The sequence below is a fragment of the Glarea lozoyensis genome (genome assembly GCF_000409485.1).
Source record: "Glarea lozoyensis ATCC 20868 chromosome Unknown GLAREA10, whole genome shotgun sequence".
Taxonomy (NCBI): Eukaryota; Fungi; Ascomycota; class Leotiomycetes; order Helotiales; family Helotiaceae; genus Glarea; species Glarea lozoyensis.
The window spans coordinates 582,919-601,272 of NW_007360984.1; the positions used below are offsets into that span (position 1 = coordinate 582,919).

Sequence of the window (18,354 nt, forward strand, 5' to 3'; positions counted from 1 at the left end):
AAGCCCTTTTGCCTTTCCCGTTTTCAAAACGCCATGCTATGATTAATGACCGATCGATATGCAACTTCCTCAGCGCCACTACCCACCCCTCCCCGTTTTCGCTGAGCAGCTGAAAATCCCGAATATCACTGCTAAACCAATCTTACACTCGTATGGCGTTCCCTTGTTCCTACACACCTTTCCATGTATTTAGATTAATTTCGCCATACCAGCGTGCCCGTCCGAAAATATTCATCGATTATAAGGATAACCTGGTGGGCCTGATGGTATTGGTTAGTATGATTTCTTATACCAAGTTTGAGTAGGCAGAAGAGATGGACCTTGATTTGGATATTGGGGTTGGGGTGGTTGCTGCCAACCTCCACTGGCAGCGACAGGAGTACCACTATAATCCTGCTGATAGTAGCCCGCGGTATTGGCTTCTGGCCGTGGAGGCAGTCCTTGAAGGTGTAAAGCTTGAGCTGGCGGCGGCCTAAAGGCATCACGCTGCTCATGAGTTACAGGGCTCGGACCACCTGCATAAACGTTTGCCTGGCTTTGCCAGCCGCTGGCATTGCGCCTGTCATCTGGAGGAGCGTAATTGTACGCAGGAGTATCTCGGGACTGAGGTCGATCGTTCGGAACAGCGGAAGGCCTACCATATTGTGGAACTTGCTGTTGTGGTGGTGGCTGATTCTGCGAAGATTTCCAAGAGCTGAAATCAGGAATTTGAGTCTTCGCAAGTAAGCGAACAATGGCATCACTATTGAATTTGGTGACATTGTATAGGTCTCGTCGAGGTATGATGCTGAGAAGGAAGGTGATGTCTCTGGGGATAACAAATGGAGGAGCGTTCGAGTGCCACGTTGGTACACCTTGATTTTGCTGAAGCTGCTTTTGCTGATTTAAGCGCCGACCCGCGGCTCCTTTCAATGGCGACTCCCCGCGAGCAAGCTTCCGTGGGCGATTTAGCTCATCTGTATCATCCATCTGGAATGGACGTTTAGGTGAATTTGTTGTCGGAGCATATTGTGGCCTTGGACTATTCTCCTGTACAAAATGTGGACGAGGGCTGTTGGTTATAGAAGGCTGCCCTGTATGGTGTTCAATTGAAGGAAGCACAGTGGAGCCTCTAGGACGCATCTGTGTATTAGGGGAGATGATCGGTTGGATCTTGGTTGGTTCGAACCCGTCAGTACTATAGCGAGTAGCAAACAGCTGTAGTTTTGGATCATTCGGGAACAACTCTGCCATTCGCTGCTCAAGTTTACGGATCTGTGAGAGTTCGCCATATTGGGACTCATACTTGTGGAAGTAGGCGTAGAGTGGCTTAGACTTCTCTACCAGCTCTGGCTTCTTCACCAAACGTGTCACGGCAGTTTCAAAAGCGACCCGAGCATCTATAAAAATTAGCAGAAATTCCGTAGATCATTGCAATTAACTTACTCGTTGTATCGCCAATGGATAAAAGGTGTTTGAGGTACTCCAGAATAAAGGTAGCATCCTCAGGGAAAAGTTTTGCACCACGCTCAAAGATCTTTGTGCCTGCAGCATCTTTGTAAACATGATGCTCGATTAAAGCACTAGCAACATAGACGTCGCTGGTGAGTTTGCCGCGAGCCCGAGCATCAGCAAAAACTTGTCTCGATCCTCCAATGACGTCCTTGACACCTCCTTTACCCTGCACTCTTCGCATCGCTCTCATCAAAGCGATCCAAACAAAAGAGATAAGCCTCGAGATAAGCTCTGCTTGACTTGCGTACCCAAGCTGGATAGCTTTGGTCTTGTTCGCCTTGTCAGCTTCCCTTGCAATTCTATCAGACTCGTTCACCTCCTCATCATCTTCTGCTTTGCTGATAATGGCGCTAATTGATGCGTCGAGCGCTAATGATTCTTCTAATTTTGCCAAATCCCTGGCCTCCCGGGTCTTTAGCTGCTTGATCTGATCGTATAGGGCGTCCAGAACCTTATCGAATGGAGCGCGAACCATTGCACCCTGCGTAGCTGGGTCGTTGCCCTCAGCGCCCTCGGCGGTAGCGGGATTGGCTTCGATTCGATCGGCTTTCTTGAAAGCAAGCAAACAGCTTTCAGGGTTCGCCTTAATGCCATCGTCAAGGAATGAATTGCCTTCTGTTGACAAATTGTTTTCAAACGCCCAATCGGCTGCATCTGCCCACATTGGAGGATAAAATCGCAAAGCCATCAGAGCCTGTTTGTAAACATACAAAACCCGTTGTCTGTAAAGTGTTGGATCTTCTGTCATCAAAACCAACGGATCCTCCTTTTCGTGCGCGATCCAAACCTCCCAAAGCTTGACCTGCTGCTCATACTCCTCTGCGCCATCAAATCCAGGAGCAGGTGGCAATTTTGGTAAAGTGGTCCTGATCAAACCTCTGGTTTTGGAATCCAATGCTGTATTGGCACTTCTAGCAGACATGTATCCTGGAGATTTCTCCTGAAGAAATTTACGACCCTATGTAAGATGAGCGTAGTGAGCATATTGCGGGGGAAAAGCGGCTTACGGTTATTTTGTTCAGACCCATTTCAAACTGATCATATTCTTTCCAAAGGTTGTTCACGCTGTTCATAGGGACACATATTGCTCGCTGATATGCACTTCTGACTTGGTCTGTCTTCTGTTTACTTTGCCAATCATCCCCTCCTATTTGGAAAGGTCCGCTGCGAACAAATTGGATGTAGTCTTGCCATATTTTCCCAGAATCTCGATCCATACCTACGTTGTCAAGGACGAACGTGTATGTTTTAGATACCAAATCGCGGGCCGTTCCAGCAGGGTCGTTTGTCAAATCATGTATTCGACGAATGTAGTTGAGATAAACCGACCACAGCTGGAGACTAGGCACGCTGAGTAGAGACTTTTGAAACACAGTTTCAGCTCCATGGCGCACTTCGTTCTCTAATTCCACCTCCGCCCAAGCTGCCCAGATTTCGCCCTGCTTGTGTCAGTTTGAGTATGACAGATAGGGAATGGACACTTACGGCTTGAGGAAAAACCTGGAAAAACCGTTCATACACAGCACGAGCATCGTCAAGTTTATCGCGACTAAGATGCTCATTGATCAGAGCTAACCACGAGTCGATATCACCTCGTGGATCCTCTTTGATTTTATCTTCTAATATACCTATCTTGTCATTTGGAAGTCGCGCTTTTGGTAAGGCGCTCTCTGTTTGACCTGCTGAAGTGAGTGAAATTGCAGGAGCCTGTACAGAAGATTGACCGCCAGTATTAGAATTCACAGATGAAATGTTTGATGGAAGCGGAACAGTCTTCGAATCACTTTGATTCTCTGATATGCCTTGAACATCTTGTTGGGTGACAGACGTGTGCAAAGGGGAAGGGGTTCTTGCAGCAGCGGAATTGGTTGCAGGTGGCTGAAGAAGACTTGAAGTGTTTTGAGTCGGTGTAGACGAATCAGCCTCGTCGTCGGAGTCATCCGCCAGGAAACCTCCAACGGTCCGCCGTTTTCGAGTAGATGCTCTAGAGCTGGATCTCGAGTTCTCTTCTCCAGCAATTATGACAGCGGGTTGAGTAGTAACAGAAGATGGGTCATATTCGCCACCATCAGAAACATCATCAGCGCCGGAAGGAGATAAAGCACGAAGAACTTGGTCATCTGCAGCAACATCTTTTTGGACTTCTTGGTTGTTATGCTCAGTATTAGAAGGTAGTTCGCCCTCCGCGACCCCATTGTCTCCCTCGTTTCCCCATGCGACACTTTCTTGACCAGCCTGCAGTTGATGCAAGAGAGCTATCTCTGCGTCCTCCTCCGCCATTATTAAATTCGGTCTAGATAAAGTCTGGGTGCGACGTAAAGGCGAGCCGGTCCGAGATCGATTTAAGTGCGCTGCGTACAGGTCAGTTGTGTCATGCGACGTTGTCAGGAAATGCAGACCTTGAGAACAACGTACTTCGCAGAACACCCTCAGTTTCAGGAAGCTTAGAAGATGCGCACAACAAAGAAAAGATGAATGTTGGTGGTTGGATTGACAATGGATTTGCCGGAATCTGTGAGTCGCGAAAGGTGTTTCGTTAGGAATTTGGACTAGCGCGAATGAATCAATCCCAGCCGGCTTTTCATGCCTCAATATCAAGGCTTAAATCGCGACTCCACGGTACACGCTTTTTGGGTCGACCCTCACCGCGTCCACCCTCTGGTCGTCTAGGTAGTGGAGATGCATCCCAATTTCCAGACCTTCTTTTTGTTTATTCAACAACACCACAACGCTTTCCACACAATCCTATCTTTGCAACTACCACAACAATATATCGATCTCTTGCATAGCAGCCAACGCACAAAATGTCGGTCGTTTCCCTGTTAGGTGTAAATGTCCTCAACAACCCAGCCAAGTTTGGGGACCCTTACCAGTTCGAAATCACCTTTGAGTGCTTGGAATCACTGCAGAAAGGTATGTTGCGCTACACATGGTTCTACTATCGACATACTAACTTACATGACAGATCTCGAATGGAAGTTGACCTATGTGGGATCTGCCACCTCGTAAGTCCCACTTACAGGCTCGTGCCTGCTGTTGAAGACTAAATTTCAGACATAGCGATGAGCACGACCAAGAGCTCGATTCTCTCCTCGTCGGGCCCATTCCTGTGGGCGTCAACAAATTCGTTTTCGAAGCCGACCCACCAAAGACCAACAAGATTCCTGACGCTGAAATCCTGGGCGTTACGGTGATACTCCTCACCTGTGCCTACGATGGCAGAGAGTTCGTTCGTGTAGGTTACTATGTCAACAATGAGTATGATTCGGAGGAACTCAATGCCGATCCACCGCCAAAGCCAATCTTGGAAAAGGTCCGCAGGAACATCCTTGCGGAAAAGCCAAGAGTTACCCGCTTTGCTATCAAATGGTATGTTTACATTCCACGAAAAGTACGGTTTCCCGTTTGCTAACCTTATTTCACAGGGACTCTGACGCTTCGGCACCACCTGAATTCCCACCTGAGCAGCCAGAGGCAGATTTGACCGCCGATGGAGATCAATACGGTGCTGAGGAAGCCGAAGAAGAGGAAGAGGAGGAACTCGCAGAGGGTGCCGAAGTTGCTGCAGACCCCGATGCCATGGTCGACGATTCCGAGATGGCTGGGGCTGAGGTAGACCCAGCCGCTGCCGGTGAAGAAGATGACGATGCTGGTAGTGAGGACCTCGAGGCCGACAGCTCTGGCAGCGAGGATGAAGAGCTTGAGGAGGAGGAAGTCGAGGGTGATGGAGATGCTGATATGGATATGGATGGTGTTGAAAAGCCAAGTGGAGCAGTCGCTCCTCAAGCTGATGCTGTCATGGCACACTGATTTGACTATTGCTGATACCCATGACCGCCGCGCAGACTTCATACATTTGATTAGATTTCGGTTTGACAAAAAGGAAGTTTCGATAGTACAAGTCAGCGGTTGCACGATAATACGCGAAATAGAATTATGATCATTTATGTTTATTCTGCAAGAGTTACTCTTCATACTGTTTATATATGTCGTAATTATTTTGATTTTTTGGGTCTGATGACTGGTACCTGGTTATGGTATGGGTACGGCAACTGGCTCGATGGAGACCATCAACAAAATACAAAATCTCACACATCACCTCAAGTCACCAATTTCTAACAGAGAATAAAGAGTCCCTTTGTGAAAATATCCAAAACATCCTCGAGATGAGGAAATACACTGTAGTATCATTGAAGGAGTTAAGCGTCCTTCATTTGTTATGAATGTGTTCCGTGTGATTTCACATGATCTTGTGTACCGATAACGAAGGAAACTAACAAACCATTACGATTGACAGGCATAATCTACGCTCGACACAATTTCCTCTGCGAACTTTCTCATCATTAACTTACGCACATAGTCAGCGGATATTGGATTAGGAAAGATAAGACTTCTATTGTATATCGCACTCGCTAAGCTAAACATAACAAGGTCCAAATATCAACAGCCATTTCCATATTGCAACAAAAAGACGCTTTTATTTCATCATGATAAAAGCGATCAACGAGCGCAGTAACCTCCGTCAATGAGGATATCTGAACCAGTGGTATAGCTGCAAACCGTGTTAGCTGCTATGTAATGCTGGTGGGGGTATGGTTAGACTTACGTTGAAGCATCGGAAACAAGGTAAACATAAGCACCCTTCAACTCCTTAGCATCACCATTTCGGCCCATAGGAATCATGCTCTTCCAGAGATCCTGGGTCTCCTTGGCAACGAAATCAGAGAGACCAGTGTCGATGTAACCAGGGGAGATGGTGTTGACACGGGCAAAGTCGCGCCACTCGTTGGCCAAAGACTTGGCCATGTGGATGCAGCCAGCCTTTGCAACGTTATATGAGGTTTGTTCTTGTGGGAAGTTGGCAATGTGACCAGACATTGAGGCGGTGATGACGAGGGATCCAGTTCCTCTCTCCTTGAAGTGTGCTCCGACGGCCTTTGCGCAGTGGAAGGTTCCGTTCAAGTCGGTTTGGATGACTTCGTTCCAGGCCTCGACGGATCCCTCGAGGATACCGCTATCGGCAGTACGTCCAGCGTTGGCGATGAAGGCATCGACTTTACCGAATTCCTTGATGACCTGGGTATCTTTAGACTGGGGAGACCTTCGAGCGGGGGGCGCTGGAGGGGAGGAGATGGGGGTGATATAGTTGTGATGATCTACTTACATCTTTGACAAGAGTATCAACAGACTCAAAGCTTCCAACGTCGCACTTGTACGCCTTAACCTTGACACCGTATTTCTCAGCGAGCTCCTTGGCGTTCTTCTCACCACCCTCTGGGCGGGAGGCATAGGTGATGGCAAGATCCGCTCCCATCTCGGCACATCCGCGAGCAGCCTCAATACCCATTCCTCTTGGCCCTGAAGCACCGGTGACGATGACAACCTTTCCCTTCAAGGAGAACATCTCCAAGAGGGATTCGGCCTTTGGAATCTCAATCATGATGGCGGTTGTGATGTGTGTAAGTTGATGTTAGAAGAGATGTCAATTGACTTTGCGAGATGTTGATGATAGAGAAGGGAAGAAGAGACGGGTATAGTATGGCAGAAAAAAACTTCTTAAAACATCGAGTCGTCTCTTCCTTAAGTACCTCATAGCGGTCGTCACTAGTGGGGTAATTGAGGGGCAGAGAACAGCAGCGAATGCGACTGTATCGAGCTACTCGTATCTCTCAAGGTGTTTTCTCTTTCGGCACCAATAAGCGTAACTCAATCGGACGTAACAGGAACTGTAGTGCACTGATTACTTAACCTTGCTGCATAGAGCCTTTCGTATTGGCTGTGAGAATATCTGTTGTCGGCCTAGATCTGATTATGTGCATATTGCCTCTGTCTTTGGTCATTCTTTGCAAAGGGTTTATCATGCTGATGCTTTGCTTTTTGGATATTAAATGCCCGCCTGCAAGAATATGTGGGGGAGCATCTTTTGGTGTCTGAATGTCTTACTCGCGTTTTGTTAGCTGTTCTTGTTGAACTTTGAAGCTGCATGAAATCGATGTAACTCTGGTGGTGTGTGATGTCACTCGTGCCATCTCGGCAGCCTTACCTTTTTCCACTCGGGCTGCCCCACTTATCTTATTACGTGAGAGATGAATAACGCTTGCAGGGGGGCCCAATATGGATCGGTTTATCCCCATGGATTTGTTGTGTTTGTCAATCAATTATGCCGGGCCATTGTCATGCTCACAAATTGCTCTTCATCAACAACTTCACATCGTGTATACTCGAAAACGGATTTCATACTATCGTTTCTTTTTCACAGCTCAATTCCCCCACGTTTTCTCCACGCTGTAATGAAATCGCGTCCAGTCGCGTGGTCGTCTGATTTTGAAATCTCCGCGCAAAAAGAAAGCTTCTAATCAGCTTGGACTACCTATGTTCATGCTCACATACCTTTTCCCATGGAAACGGAATCTCCTAGGCATTGTATACGTGACATCGGCTAATTTTACCAGAGTCAAACCGCGCATTTATATTTTGGGGGAATGGCCGAGGATCTGGTCGTTTTTGAAATGCCTCAAATCATCGTATGGCCGGTCAACTGACTGGAAATCGTACTCTTTACCACAAAAGTCTTTCGCGTCTCGCATTATTGAAGTGCCCAGTAGCTTTTATCCTACGTCGTCGTCCGTTGCATAATAGCTGATGAGCAATGTTCCCTTTCACCGAATAAGCAAGTGCGCTCCAAGAGTTCTGATTGTCCTCTTTATTGCCTCGCGATGGACAAGACAAGTGGCAGTAACCCGCGGTTCTCACGCCGACTCATTCAATTAGCATATGGGAGATTTTAAACGAGACTAGAGGCGGCTTGTCTACTGAAAATGGTAGACAAAATAAACCATATTTACTGAACGCAGTTGACAAAATATTGTATATTTCGTCAATTATACTAAGTAAATATGGTGTTTCGACTTTATGTTGTTCCTGCGTTGCGGAATCGTCAATTTTTACCACATCACAGAATTCGTTGCATGCTATTTTGTGCCGAGTATTGTGTAGCTAGAGTGTCCGCTCGTTTTAGGCCTGTTTTTGCGAGACGAGACGGCGTGGTTATTCAGTGTGCCATTGTCGTGTAGGCCAAAAGTCTCTTTGGGCTCCTCTAGTAGCATTCGGATGGCGACGAGTTATATCGGACCTTAAGCGGCGGAGACGAGTTTGAACCTATTCATGAAGACATATGAGGATTTGATAGTCAGAGGATCAAATAGTGTACTAGTTTCTACGTCGCTCACCAGCTGGTTGATCAGTTTTATACACCATTTCGATTTTCATTCGAAGCTGCGTGAAGTTCTTCAAAGCTTGAGTGCTGAAGCGTTGGTCTTCAGCTCTGGTTGAACACATTCCCAGACCCATATCATTCTGACTGTATGCACAGGCTCGTAGTCCGTTCGAACACATTCTGTCCCAAATTGCACATTGATCGAACTTTGAAAGGTAAGTCGTTTTGAATTTTATGATCTGGGAAAACGAGCGATATGAGCGTCGACACTGCCCCACAACGGACAAAATACAATCTGTAGTCGAATTCCGATGGTTCTTCAATTAAGTTGACAAATTGTCGTGTACTTCGTCTATTTTTTCCAGTAATTAAGAACCTCTCAGTCTTCATCAATGCAGAACAATGAGAAACGCTAACCTCCCTTGCTCGCTCTATGTTGTACTTTATGTGGACGGGAGGTTCTCCTACATATCTTGTCCTACAAGACAGCTAAAGGTCGATTTTGCAACCGTCTTCTTAGTTTCCTGGTTGAAGCTCGTCACTTGGATCGGAATAAAATCCACCCGCTGACAGCAGGCCCAGCAATATATTAGCCAGCCGCACAATACTTCCTGCATGCAGGATCTGACACGCCAGATCATTTAATTGGTCACACGTGACAGTGCTCCTACACATTGCATCTCAGGCCTCCGCCAGCTGATATTCGGGTAGCAATTTTGAATCAACACAATGTTGAGTTCAAATATATGAGTACCACTTCTGCAGCTCGCTCTCAATGAAATGGCCGAGGTGTTTGGGATCGTTTCGGGGGTTTTGGGGCTTCTCCCACTCTGTCGAGGTCAGTTCGTGCTTGTAACTTTGAACTTTCACTGCTGCCGTGTATGACTGACTGTGGCTAGATGGGCTGGGCATGATCAAGGATGTGTTTGATGCAACAAACGTACTCCAACTTGCAGTTGGTAGAGTGGAACTCCAACGAGATGTTAGTAAACTTCTTTGATACCCCACGCTTGTCTTCGATAATTAGCTCACGTGATGAAAGCGATTCGATGAATGGCGGGAAATATGGCGCAACGAAGATGGCGAGGTAGATATCAAGTTCGAATCATATGCCAAAAGTAATCCCGCGTCTGCAAAGCGAATCTTACGACAATTGGCGTTGCTCTCGCAAGCACTCTTCGATGCAAGAGCTTTAGAAGAGCAGTTCGGCTTTAAGCCTGACAGATCTAACCGAGTATGTTAGATTTCTTCTCCCTGACACGACTTATGTTCCAGTTACTGATCGTCTCTGAAAAAGGATTCCAAAGACCTTTCGCAGTTCCGCTTACGAAGTGGCCAAGAGCTCACAATCGAGACGCAAGGCCCATTTCTGGAGCGATGTCGCATCAACCTGTCCTTCATGAAGCGTTGTCGATTTGTGTTCAGGAAAAAGGATAGCGCATGGAACGACTTGATTGATTTATTGAAAGAGTATAATGAAAACCTGTCTACCTACGGTCCGAAACCAGACTTAGAAAAAATGTTAAAGGGGGAATTTAAATTGATACGACAACTTCAGCTGAAGGAGTTGAAGCGGTTAGCGGAGGCTGCTGCATTCGAGGCGAAACATTCACCGAAGGGTAACGAACACATAGGGAGATACCACGATCTATCTTTGGCGGCACAATTCAGTGCTGTTGTCAAGTTCGAACGGCCACATGCGGCAATCAAATTTGGAATGCGAGACTTCCGCTTCGATCAGTCTTATATCATATCTTCCACACCATCCTCCACGATGGCTCTTTTGTTCGATTATCCAGTCAAAAAGGAGCATCGAGTTGTGCTCATTGAGTGGATTAATAACAACGATCGCGATCAAGAACGAGATACTCGCATAAAGACTCTGATGCTAGCAACACCGAAGCCAGGAAAGCTGCTACTTCCGACGTGTTATGGAATGGTGGAAGATCCATACACTAGGAAATATGGTCTGGTGCTGGCACCTCCAACTCACATCCGCTCAAATCTCCCTCAAATACTTCCAGCAGGTGCTATATCACAAAAACGGATGCCCGTATCGTTGAGAGAACTCCTAGAAGGAAAGCACCCCTCATGTCTACACAAGTTAGACCTCGGTATACGATTTGCCCTCGCAAAAAGACTTGTTGACGCCGTACACTTGATGCATTGTGTGGGTTGGGTCCACAAAAACATCCGCGCAAACTCCATCCTATTCTTCCCAGCAAAGAACAAACCGTCCAGTGGTCCTCCTGGTCCTGCATCAGGCTTTCCTCAACCTATCGGCTACGACGAACCGCTTTTGGTCGGTCTCGGCAATGCTCGCGTCGACGATCTAGTCAACGATCCAGGGTTTGCATACGACTCAAAGGACCAGAGAGCAGCTCTCACGCGACGCCCGAATGATCTCAATCTCGATTACTATCAACATCCTGACAAGCGGTGGAATCCTATGATAAGGTATTCGAGGGCGCATGATGTGTATAGTCTGGGTGTGCTGCTGCTGGAGATTGGGTTGTGGAAAAGTTTGGATAGTATTGTGGAGGTTGCGGATGATGATTTTGAGAGGACGAAGAAGGATTTTCAGAGTTTGACTATGAAACTGAATGGGTGAGTTGATTTATTCTAAAGGTGAGAGGAATTTGAAATGTGGCTAATGCGTGTTAGGTTGACGGGTTCGATCTATGGTGAGGTGGTCAGGAAGTGTCTCGCGATTAATGTGAGAGAGCGGACAGAGAAGGAAGCCAATGATCTCTCAAAGTTCTTGACTGAGATTGCGACTACTCTTGATAAGTGTTATGCATGACAGTTTAAACTCTTAGGGTCTCGAGCAGTGCATAAAATGAGGTTGTTGTCTAAACCCTGAAGATGGTGGTACTATGCTTCGGGTATCTAAGTGATGCTTTGATACTTGACATAAGCATAGTCAGTGCCAAATTCGTTTAGCCCCCATTGAGCACGTGCTTTCAGCATCAGATTACCTTAGATCGACCTTTTGTGTTCGTTGCTGGTTAGCTTGAGTCTAAGAGGCCGCGTGCAAGTTGGCGAGTCTTTCGTTCCTTTTGGCCGTCACTCTTCTCGCTTAGTTGTTCGACGCCGGGCAGTTTCATCACACATTCATTCTTCACACATTCGCTGTTCTCGTGATCATGTTTTCTATGCGCTCAATGATGCTCTTATTGATATTTATAAATTGCTTTTCTTCAACACCAAGGTATTGTTATCTGCGGATATGAGCTCTAGGTCAACTCATAGTAATCCAGATGTCACATGAAATCAAACCACCCTTCCTCAGACCAACAGCTCAATCTATCCTTCTCCCTGAACACTTCCGCCCCTGAAAACTCTTATTCCGCAGTCATCTCAACCGAGCCTGCGGGTTCACCATTCTCCATGACCCTCTTCTTTCTTGTAATGATGAAGTTGCGCTTGAGCCACCAGACGAAGAAAAAATGAAACTATCTTCCCATTAATCTACATCTCTTTCAAACAGGAATTTCTGAAATCCAACTTATGACCAAAATCACTAAAATCGCAACAAAAAAGCTAATCTTCCACACTTGGTCGTTTCCTCCTGGGCAGAGATGATTTTCCTGTCTCTCCGGGTTTGGTGGCATTGACTGGGTCCTGGAAGGTCTGGATATGACATGTGAGCTTTTGAGTTAGATATGAGAATGTGGGAATCGAATGGGATGAGAATCACATACAGGGTCGTTTGCTATGAAGCCTTTCTGTGCTGGGAGAGCACGGATCTGGGATGGTGCGTAGAAGAACATATTTTGAGGAATTATGCTTCAACGATGAGGAAGTTTAGAAATGAAGGCCGAAAGAGCCTTGAGAGGCTTTAAATGGTCCCCAGTGGGCGAAGAAAGTCTGTTAGTAGGGGTCCGGATGTCACTGTCTTTATGATCTGAATGACAACTTTTTCTTGTGCGAACAACCCGATACCACGGTAAGCTGTCTTGTATAGTTAAATACTATGATACCAAGAAGCCGCTAAATCAGATCGTAGCTTCTTAGTATTGATTAAGCCGCAAATAAGCGAGTTCAGATCTCCCCCCTTTCGAGAACTCAAAGAGAACGTTGCTGCTCTCAGAGGTAACTTTGCACAGACACACGCTGCAACTCTCGATATTTCCCATCAACAACTTAATGTCTTTAAATCTTGGCTGAATGTTACACTTTCGGAAACTGATCGAGATGAAGGAGATCCAAGTGGGGTCTCTACGCAATTGTGTTGTGACTACCGTGAAGTGGTTAGGTAGCCGCAATTAGTGGAACAACTAACCTCACGATCACGATCTCTTAATGTTGTTATGTTGGACCATAAAATGGTAAAGTTTTGGTCTAAAAATGGCAATCCTCGGAACCTGACAGGATAATTAGGTCCCGAAACTTTTAAGTGTTGTCTTGATCTTGTGTGCATATGCTCACATGAATTATTCTATAATTAATGAAAGTGTGGAATATAGAGCTAAATATGTATTATTCTATCAGCCTCAAAGTATTAAACAATACGTTCTCTTCCATTCGTCTTACATTATCCGTAGCATCCGGAAGTCAGTATCAAGGATGCTGTAGAGCGCATTTCACAGAATCTTTCGCCTGACAAGTTTCATGAACAGGAATTCCCTTCCTGGCTGAGAGTGTTGACTTTGGTGATTGCTTGAGTACATTTCTTAATATCCATTTCTGACTGTCCGGAGAGCTGATCTATGTTAGCTAATATTCTTTGCTTGAGATCTGGGGGGTCGTGAAAGAATGTACATGGGAGTTGAAAATCTGGGCAAGTGTGGGATTCATGGAAGTGGGACGATCTTGCGAAAAAGTACTTTGCGAGATGAGTTGGCATGCCCGCAGTGGAGACTCAGAGGTTTGAGAGTAGGTATCGTTCGACTACTATATTTACGACTAAGTGTACCAAGACTCTCTCCTATCAAGAATCTCCAAATACGGTCCAAGAATTTCTCATTGACTGAAAACAAAAGACGAAACACGCGATATTTCGTCAATTGTTTTGAGCAACCATTGTCGCCCGACTGCTACTTATATTATCTACCGTGAAGTAGGAAAAAGTACACATGTTGAGTGTTTGGAGCAAGGAGTGACCTCTCATTCGAGTTTAAAAGAATAAATATACTAACAGTGCTGGTAAAACTAAACCACCCTTCATATTTCCATTACTTTTTGACCCTGTGCTCGTTGTACCCCGGCCCATTTGATCAATCGAGCAAACTTTTGTTTCTTGATTTGAATCGTGAAATTTGTATCCTTGTGAAGTATCAAACAGCAGTTCAATCCAAGCGATATCCATCCTTGCCCGAGACCCTTGAATCATTCTGCCACTGAATAGACCACCATTGCTCCACATATTGAATATAATGGCACTAGGTTCCCGCGGAACATTTGTTGTAGTGTTGATTGTTTGGACTCCATTCACATACCAAGCACTTTGATTAGGGAGCCAGTCTAGTCGATAAGTTTGCCAATCCGTCCATTTTACACCTCCTGCCATGGTAACGTTGAAAGTTGCGCCTGGTATTGTTCGAGAACTGTCATCAGTTGTGGGTTGGTTGGAATAATGAATGTTGCTTTGAGTATCGCGTGTGAGGATTTCGATATCGGACTCGCTCGTATCGCTGTGGTACGTGAAGATGCCAGCCACAGCACTGCTGTCACCTCCAACTCGAACGCGAGCACGGATAGAAGCATACAGAACATCAGTGGCTGTGAAGTCGATTTCTGCCCCGGTCTGATCTCCAATACATGATGCAGTCAGGCTAAGGAAGGTACTAATGTTTTCCGAATTCGACACATCGCTCGCAGTTGTCCCTACATCTATTAGCAAGAAATAACAAAGTTACTACTGCAGCTCATACCAATAGCAACATTCTGAGGTGTATATCTCCACCTTAGGTCGTTATGTTCGGAAGGCTCTTTCAACTGATCCCTTATTTTCCAATCATCTGTCCACGACGTGTTGGCGACATTGGCCGCTCTCAACCGATCACGAAATCTCACCTGGCTGTTCACAGCCACTGTAGTATTTGCGCCAAGATTTCTGAAATCATAAAAGCGGTAGTATTGGAAGTTCTGCTTAGAAGACCCGTTGATGCTAAAGCTGGTGCACGAAGTCAGGTCGTCAGCCACGACCAGCGCGGTAAACAGACACAAGGAAATGGTGAATAAAAACATTGTCACTTTGTGTTCAATCTTGAGACCTACAAATGGAGAACCCGAGTCTTAGAATAAATTTGGAAGATCTTATTAATCACGTGGCGCACGTAAGGGGGCATCGGATCATGCAGGCAAGCCCCTTTTTCCAAGTATAGAGTCTCGCTTAATGTTTGTTGGAACGACGATCTTCCGTTGACGCAAGGGATTTTACTACATGCATTCAATAGTCAATAAGATGTAGAAGAATTGGTGCCTCTTACGGAAAAGAAGTTGTGGAGATTCCATTCCCGCAAGTATGGAAATCCAAAAAAACAATTCCAATACTCCTTCCTTAATAGGTACACGAATTTTCTACACAAAATTACAATTAGATGTTGAAAAAGTCCAGCCTTGCCTGAATAAGGGTTTCATAACGAGTAGAAACACTTTTTAGAAACTCGACGACGCCCTAATACAGCTTCTTAGGATTACGAGTAGGAAACGTAGCCTCTGATAATTAAATCTACTGAGAGGGCCTCGCCGAAGAAATTATTATGTGACTCGTACTATGGTAATATTGATTTGATCTCTCACAGGTTAACGCCGATTATGTCACCTCTCAGCGCGTCAATCCATGTTAATTGACAGCCGTGTCTCTCAAATATTCAATCGGAACCCTGGCAGCGGAAGATCTTTATATGATTTGAGACTATAATGGATCTGGATCAACAAAACTGTGGTGTTCTTTTGCTTGTTGTTGAGTCGTTGACTGCATGTAATTTCCCTGACGAGCTGAAAAAACAACCATATTGCACCTTCAACTTCTTTTTTGGATTTTCTGACTAGTTTGTTTATACGGCTTTGAAATTTAATTTCTTCCACAAAAGTTAAGAACCATCTCTCGTTGAATGGCAAACAGCATTTGATAGAGTTTTCTCTCAGAGAACATGGCGATGACTTCTGAACCTTCTGATTTTCAAACCCTCTCATGTCCATCTCTTACGAATAATAATAACAACAAAAGCTTACGCCAATTCGAGCCATCATCTACATGTGTATATTCGACATACAATCGAACCTTCAACTTACCTCTCTCAGAAGCTAGTCCAATGCATAAACGTTCGTCAAAACTGTACACATGCGGATCGAATACGCCGCCAAACACAAACGACTACAGCAGTATTCATTGGCAAGATAACAGACTTAAGTATCAAGATCCGCTGCCGTTCGCAGAGAAAACAAACTCTGCTAAGATTCGCAAATCAATCATCTCTTTACCAATTCGACCCCCTCCAGCACAGCTTTCAAGCTCAGGGTCACATTTGCACAACATCAACAACGAAAAGCCCAGCAGTTTATCTGAATCTCCGAGCTTGATATCGATGTATAAAGATGCCGATAGAAGCTCACCGCTTACCATCCAGAGATTGTCGAAGGAAGATATCACACATGGGGAGAAAAAGCCTGCACTAACACGCGCCTGGGATTCTACCACCACAGTCTTTGACTCTTATGCCCATCCGTATGGGAGCAACGACAAAAGCCCTGCGAATACAGAATGGAGCGGTCAACAATCCATTCATATAGTTGAGAAGAAGCGGTTCAGGCGGAATCGTTGTGGTGTAAGGCGTTGCTGGAAAGCCATCAAGGAGAGCTTATCCAAGCAAATCGATCCGAAGGTCTTTCTGGAAATGATTGACGTCCGACAAATATTTTGGCCGTTTGGTATTTGGAAGTACACCGTGTTGTTAGGCGTTGCAGTTATCATCGCAGGTATCGTACTCTCAGAGCACTACACCAAATGGATAGAAAAGTCCATGGCCATTACGAGGAGTAACATGCTTCCTATCCTGGTGCTTGTACTGGCACTGGAACCTATCATGATATGGATCGTCCTCCTTGTCGTCCGAATCCCACGATTAGATCCGGAATATTCGTTGCATTGCACAGACGCCGAAGCCAACTCAGGAATTTTCAACGAAACAAAGAATGCGGCTAGTTTCAACGAGAGTACCAAAAGCATAACCGAGAAGGTCGGAATCGAATGTGCTGTAGAGAGAACAGGTGAACTCAATGTCTCAGCTAAGGAGAGAAAACCTACTGAAGGAGCTTCTCCAGACGTCAAAGATCTAGATCATCGGACAGCTCTGGTTATTCCATGCCATAATAGCGATAGAGATGCCATGAGAAAGGTCTTAGAATTAGCATATCCGCACTTCCGACCCCAAGACGTATGCATTGTCGACAACGGACGCACAAAATACCCGCCAGACGACTTTCGAGGTTGGATAAGAACGCAACACCCCGATATCGTGTACATATGGTCGCCGATAGGGAGTAAAAACTGTGCGCAACTTGTTGGCGCCCTCGCTTGTCGCAATTACGACTCCATCATGACAGTAGATGGTATGTCCCCAAAGGGTTACTCGCAGCTAGATCTGACTCTGAAACAGATGATGTTTCTATTCCTAGGAACTTCCGGGCTCCAACTGACAAGATAGATGATGTGACGAAGGGCGTTGCTTTTCCTCTGCGCGCAATCGACGCATCCGGAAAATCGCCTCTGTTCCTAGTAGCGTGGCAAGACTGCGAGTATAAGATGTCTGGCCTAAGCAAAATGGCAGAGTCGAGCTTGTGTGGCGTGTTGTATCCTCATGGCGCAGGTTGGTTTTGTGAGAGGGATACTTTGATTGACCTGATCAGCAACTACCATTCGCTCGACTTCATCGCTGAAGACGTCAATACTGGATTGAGCATGCAGAAAATGAAGAAGAGGATCGCGATGGATTTTCGAGTCGTACTAGAAACAGAAGTCCCAACGACAATTTTTGGACCTGGTCTGAACTGGTGGCAACAAAGGAAGAACAGCTGGGAAATGGGACGACATGGTAGATTGCTCGGTTTCGCTAGTCGGTTATTCTTATCTCTGAATGGGCAAAATACCTTCAAAGGCATCCTCACTCAGAAATTCGTACATGCATACGCTATTGCCACGTTGATTGTGGATTGGGTGCGTGTTCCTGTGCTAGTCACGATGGCGGGCGATTCCAGCTTTTGGCGACAAGCTCTTTTGCTCACTTTAGTATCGATGATACCGCTGTTGGTCTTCAAATATGTTCATACCAGAAGACGCTCAGATCTACAGCCTAGATTCTGGGGATGTGTCACATATCCTGTTTACAAATGGTTATACGCCGTTGTGAGTATCTTTGGGGCTATTCGTAGTGTTATTTGGTATTTTGGTGGTCACAAGAGGGCTCAGAATGTACGTACAATGATCCAGAATGGCGACGAGAGAGTGTTTTGGCTTGATCCTAGATTTCTTGCGAATCCCGGATTCCTTGCTGATGAAGGGGGGGCATTGCTCGCAGGATTGACTGATGACGCAAACCGAAAGTGCGAGCGGGCCAGCGAAGAGTGTTCAAATTCTGTGGGGATAGGAAAGGTATTTTAGATAGATAGATAGATGGGCTAACAACGCTTGTTCGTAA

At 45.8% G+C, this 18,354-nt stretch overlaps 7 protein-coding genes across 7 annotated transcripts; 3 read left to right on the top strand and 4 right to left on the bottom strand.

The window, feature by feature from the left end:
* Positions 1-273: 273 nt before the first annotated feature.
* On the bottom strand, positions 274-3,774 carry GLAREA_05215 (uncharacterized protein; the record flags this gene model as incomplete). The annotated part of the gene is made up of 4 exons (XM_008078504.1): positions 274-1,379; positions 1,426-2,452; positions 2,502-2,933; positions 2,980-3,774. 4 exons carry the CDS (start codon positions 3,772-3,774, stop codon positions 274-276), a joined length of 3,360 nt encoding a protein of 1,119 aa, XP_008076695.1.
* Positions 3,775-4,298: 524 nt separating this feature from the next.
* GLAREA_05216 (ASF1-like protein) lies at positions 4,299-5,304 on the top strand (the record flags this gene model as incomplete). Its single annotated transcript, XM_008078505.1, has 4 exons — positions 4,299-4,407; positions 4,460-4,499; positions 4,555-4,863; positions 4,920-5,304. 4 exons carry the CDS (start codon positions 4,299-4,301, stop codon positions 5,302-5,304), a joined length of 843 nt encoding a protein of 280 aa, XP_008076696.1.
* Positions 5,305-5,994: 690 nt separating this feature from the next.
* GLAREA_05217 (NAD(P)-binding Rossmann-fold containing protein) lies at positions 5,995-6,934 on the bottom strand (the record flags this gene model as incomplete). Its single annotated transcript, XM_008078506.1, has 3 exons — positions 5,995-6,046; positions 6,101-6,570; positions 6,659-6,934. 3 exons carry the CDS (start codon positions 6,932-6,934, stop codon positions 5,995-5,997), a joined length of 798 nt encoding a protein of 265 aa, XP_008076697.1.
* A 2,556-nt stretch (positions 6,935-9,490) lies between these two features.
* GLAREA_05218 (Protein kinase-like (PK-like)) lies at positions 9,491-11,513 on the top strand (the record flags this gene model as incomplete). Its single annotated transcript, XM_008078507.1, has 5 exons — positions 9,491-9,548; positions 9,610-9,692; positions 9,753-9,944; positions 10,008-11,317; positions 11,375-11,513. The coding sequence occupies 5 exons, from the start codon at positions 9,491-9,493 to the stop codon at positions 11,511-11,513; spliced, it is 1,782 nt and encodes a 593-aa protein (XP_008076698.1).
* Positions 11,514-12,253: 740 nt separating this feature from the next.
* On the bottom strand, positions 12,254-12,483 carry GLAREA_05219 (uncharacterized protein; the record flags this gene model as incomplete). Its single annotated transcript, XM_008078508.1, has 2 exons — positions 12,254-12,343; positions 12,415-12,483. 2 exons carry the CDS (start codon positions 12,481-12,483, stop codon positions 12,254-12,256), a joined length of 159 nt encoding a protein of 52 aa, XP_008076699.1.
* A 790-nt stretch (positions 12,484-13,273) lies between these two features.
* On the bottom strand, positions 13,274-14,902 carry GLAREA_05220 (Concanavalin A-like lectins/glucanase; the record flags this gene model as incomplete). The annotated part of the gene is made up of 3 exons (XM_008078509.1): positions 13,274-13,415; positions 13,852-14,539; positions 14,587-14,902. 3 exons carry the CDS (start codon positions 14,900-14,902, stop codon positions 13,274-13,276), a joined length of 1,146 nt encoding a protein of 381 aa, XP_008076700.1.
* Positions 14,903-15,810: 908 nt separating this feature from the next.
* On the top strand, positions 15,811-18,317 carry GLAREA_05221 (Nucleotide-diphospho-sugar transferase; the record flags this gene model as incomplete). The annotated part of the gene is made up of 2 exons (XM_008078510.1): positions 15,811-17,269; positions 17,317-18,317. 2 exons carry the CDS (start codon positions 15,811-15,813, stop codon positions 18,315-18,317), a joined length of 2,460 nt encoding a protein of 819 aa, XP_008076701.1.
* Between the last annotated feature and the right edge of the window lie 37 nt (positions 18,318-18,354).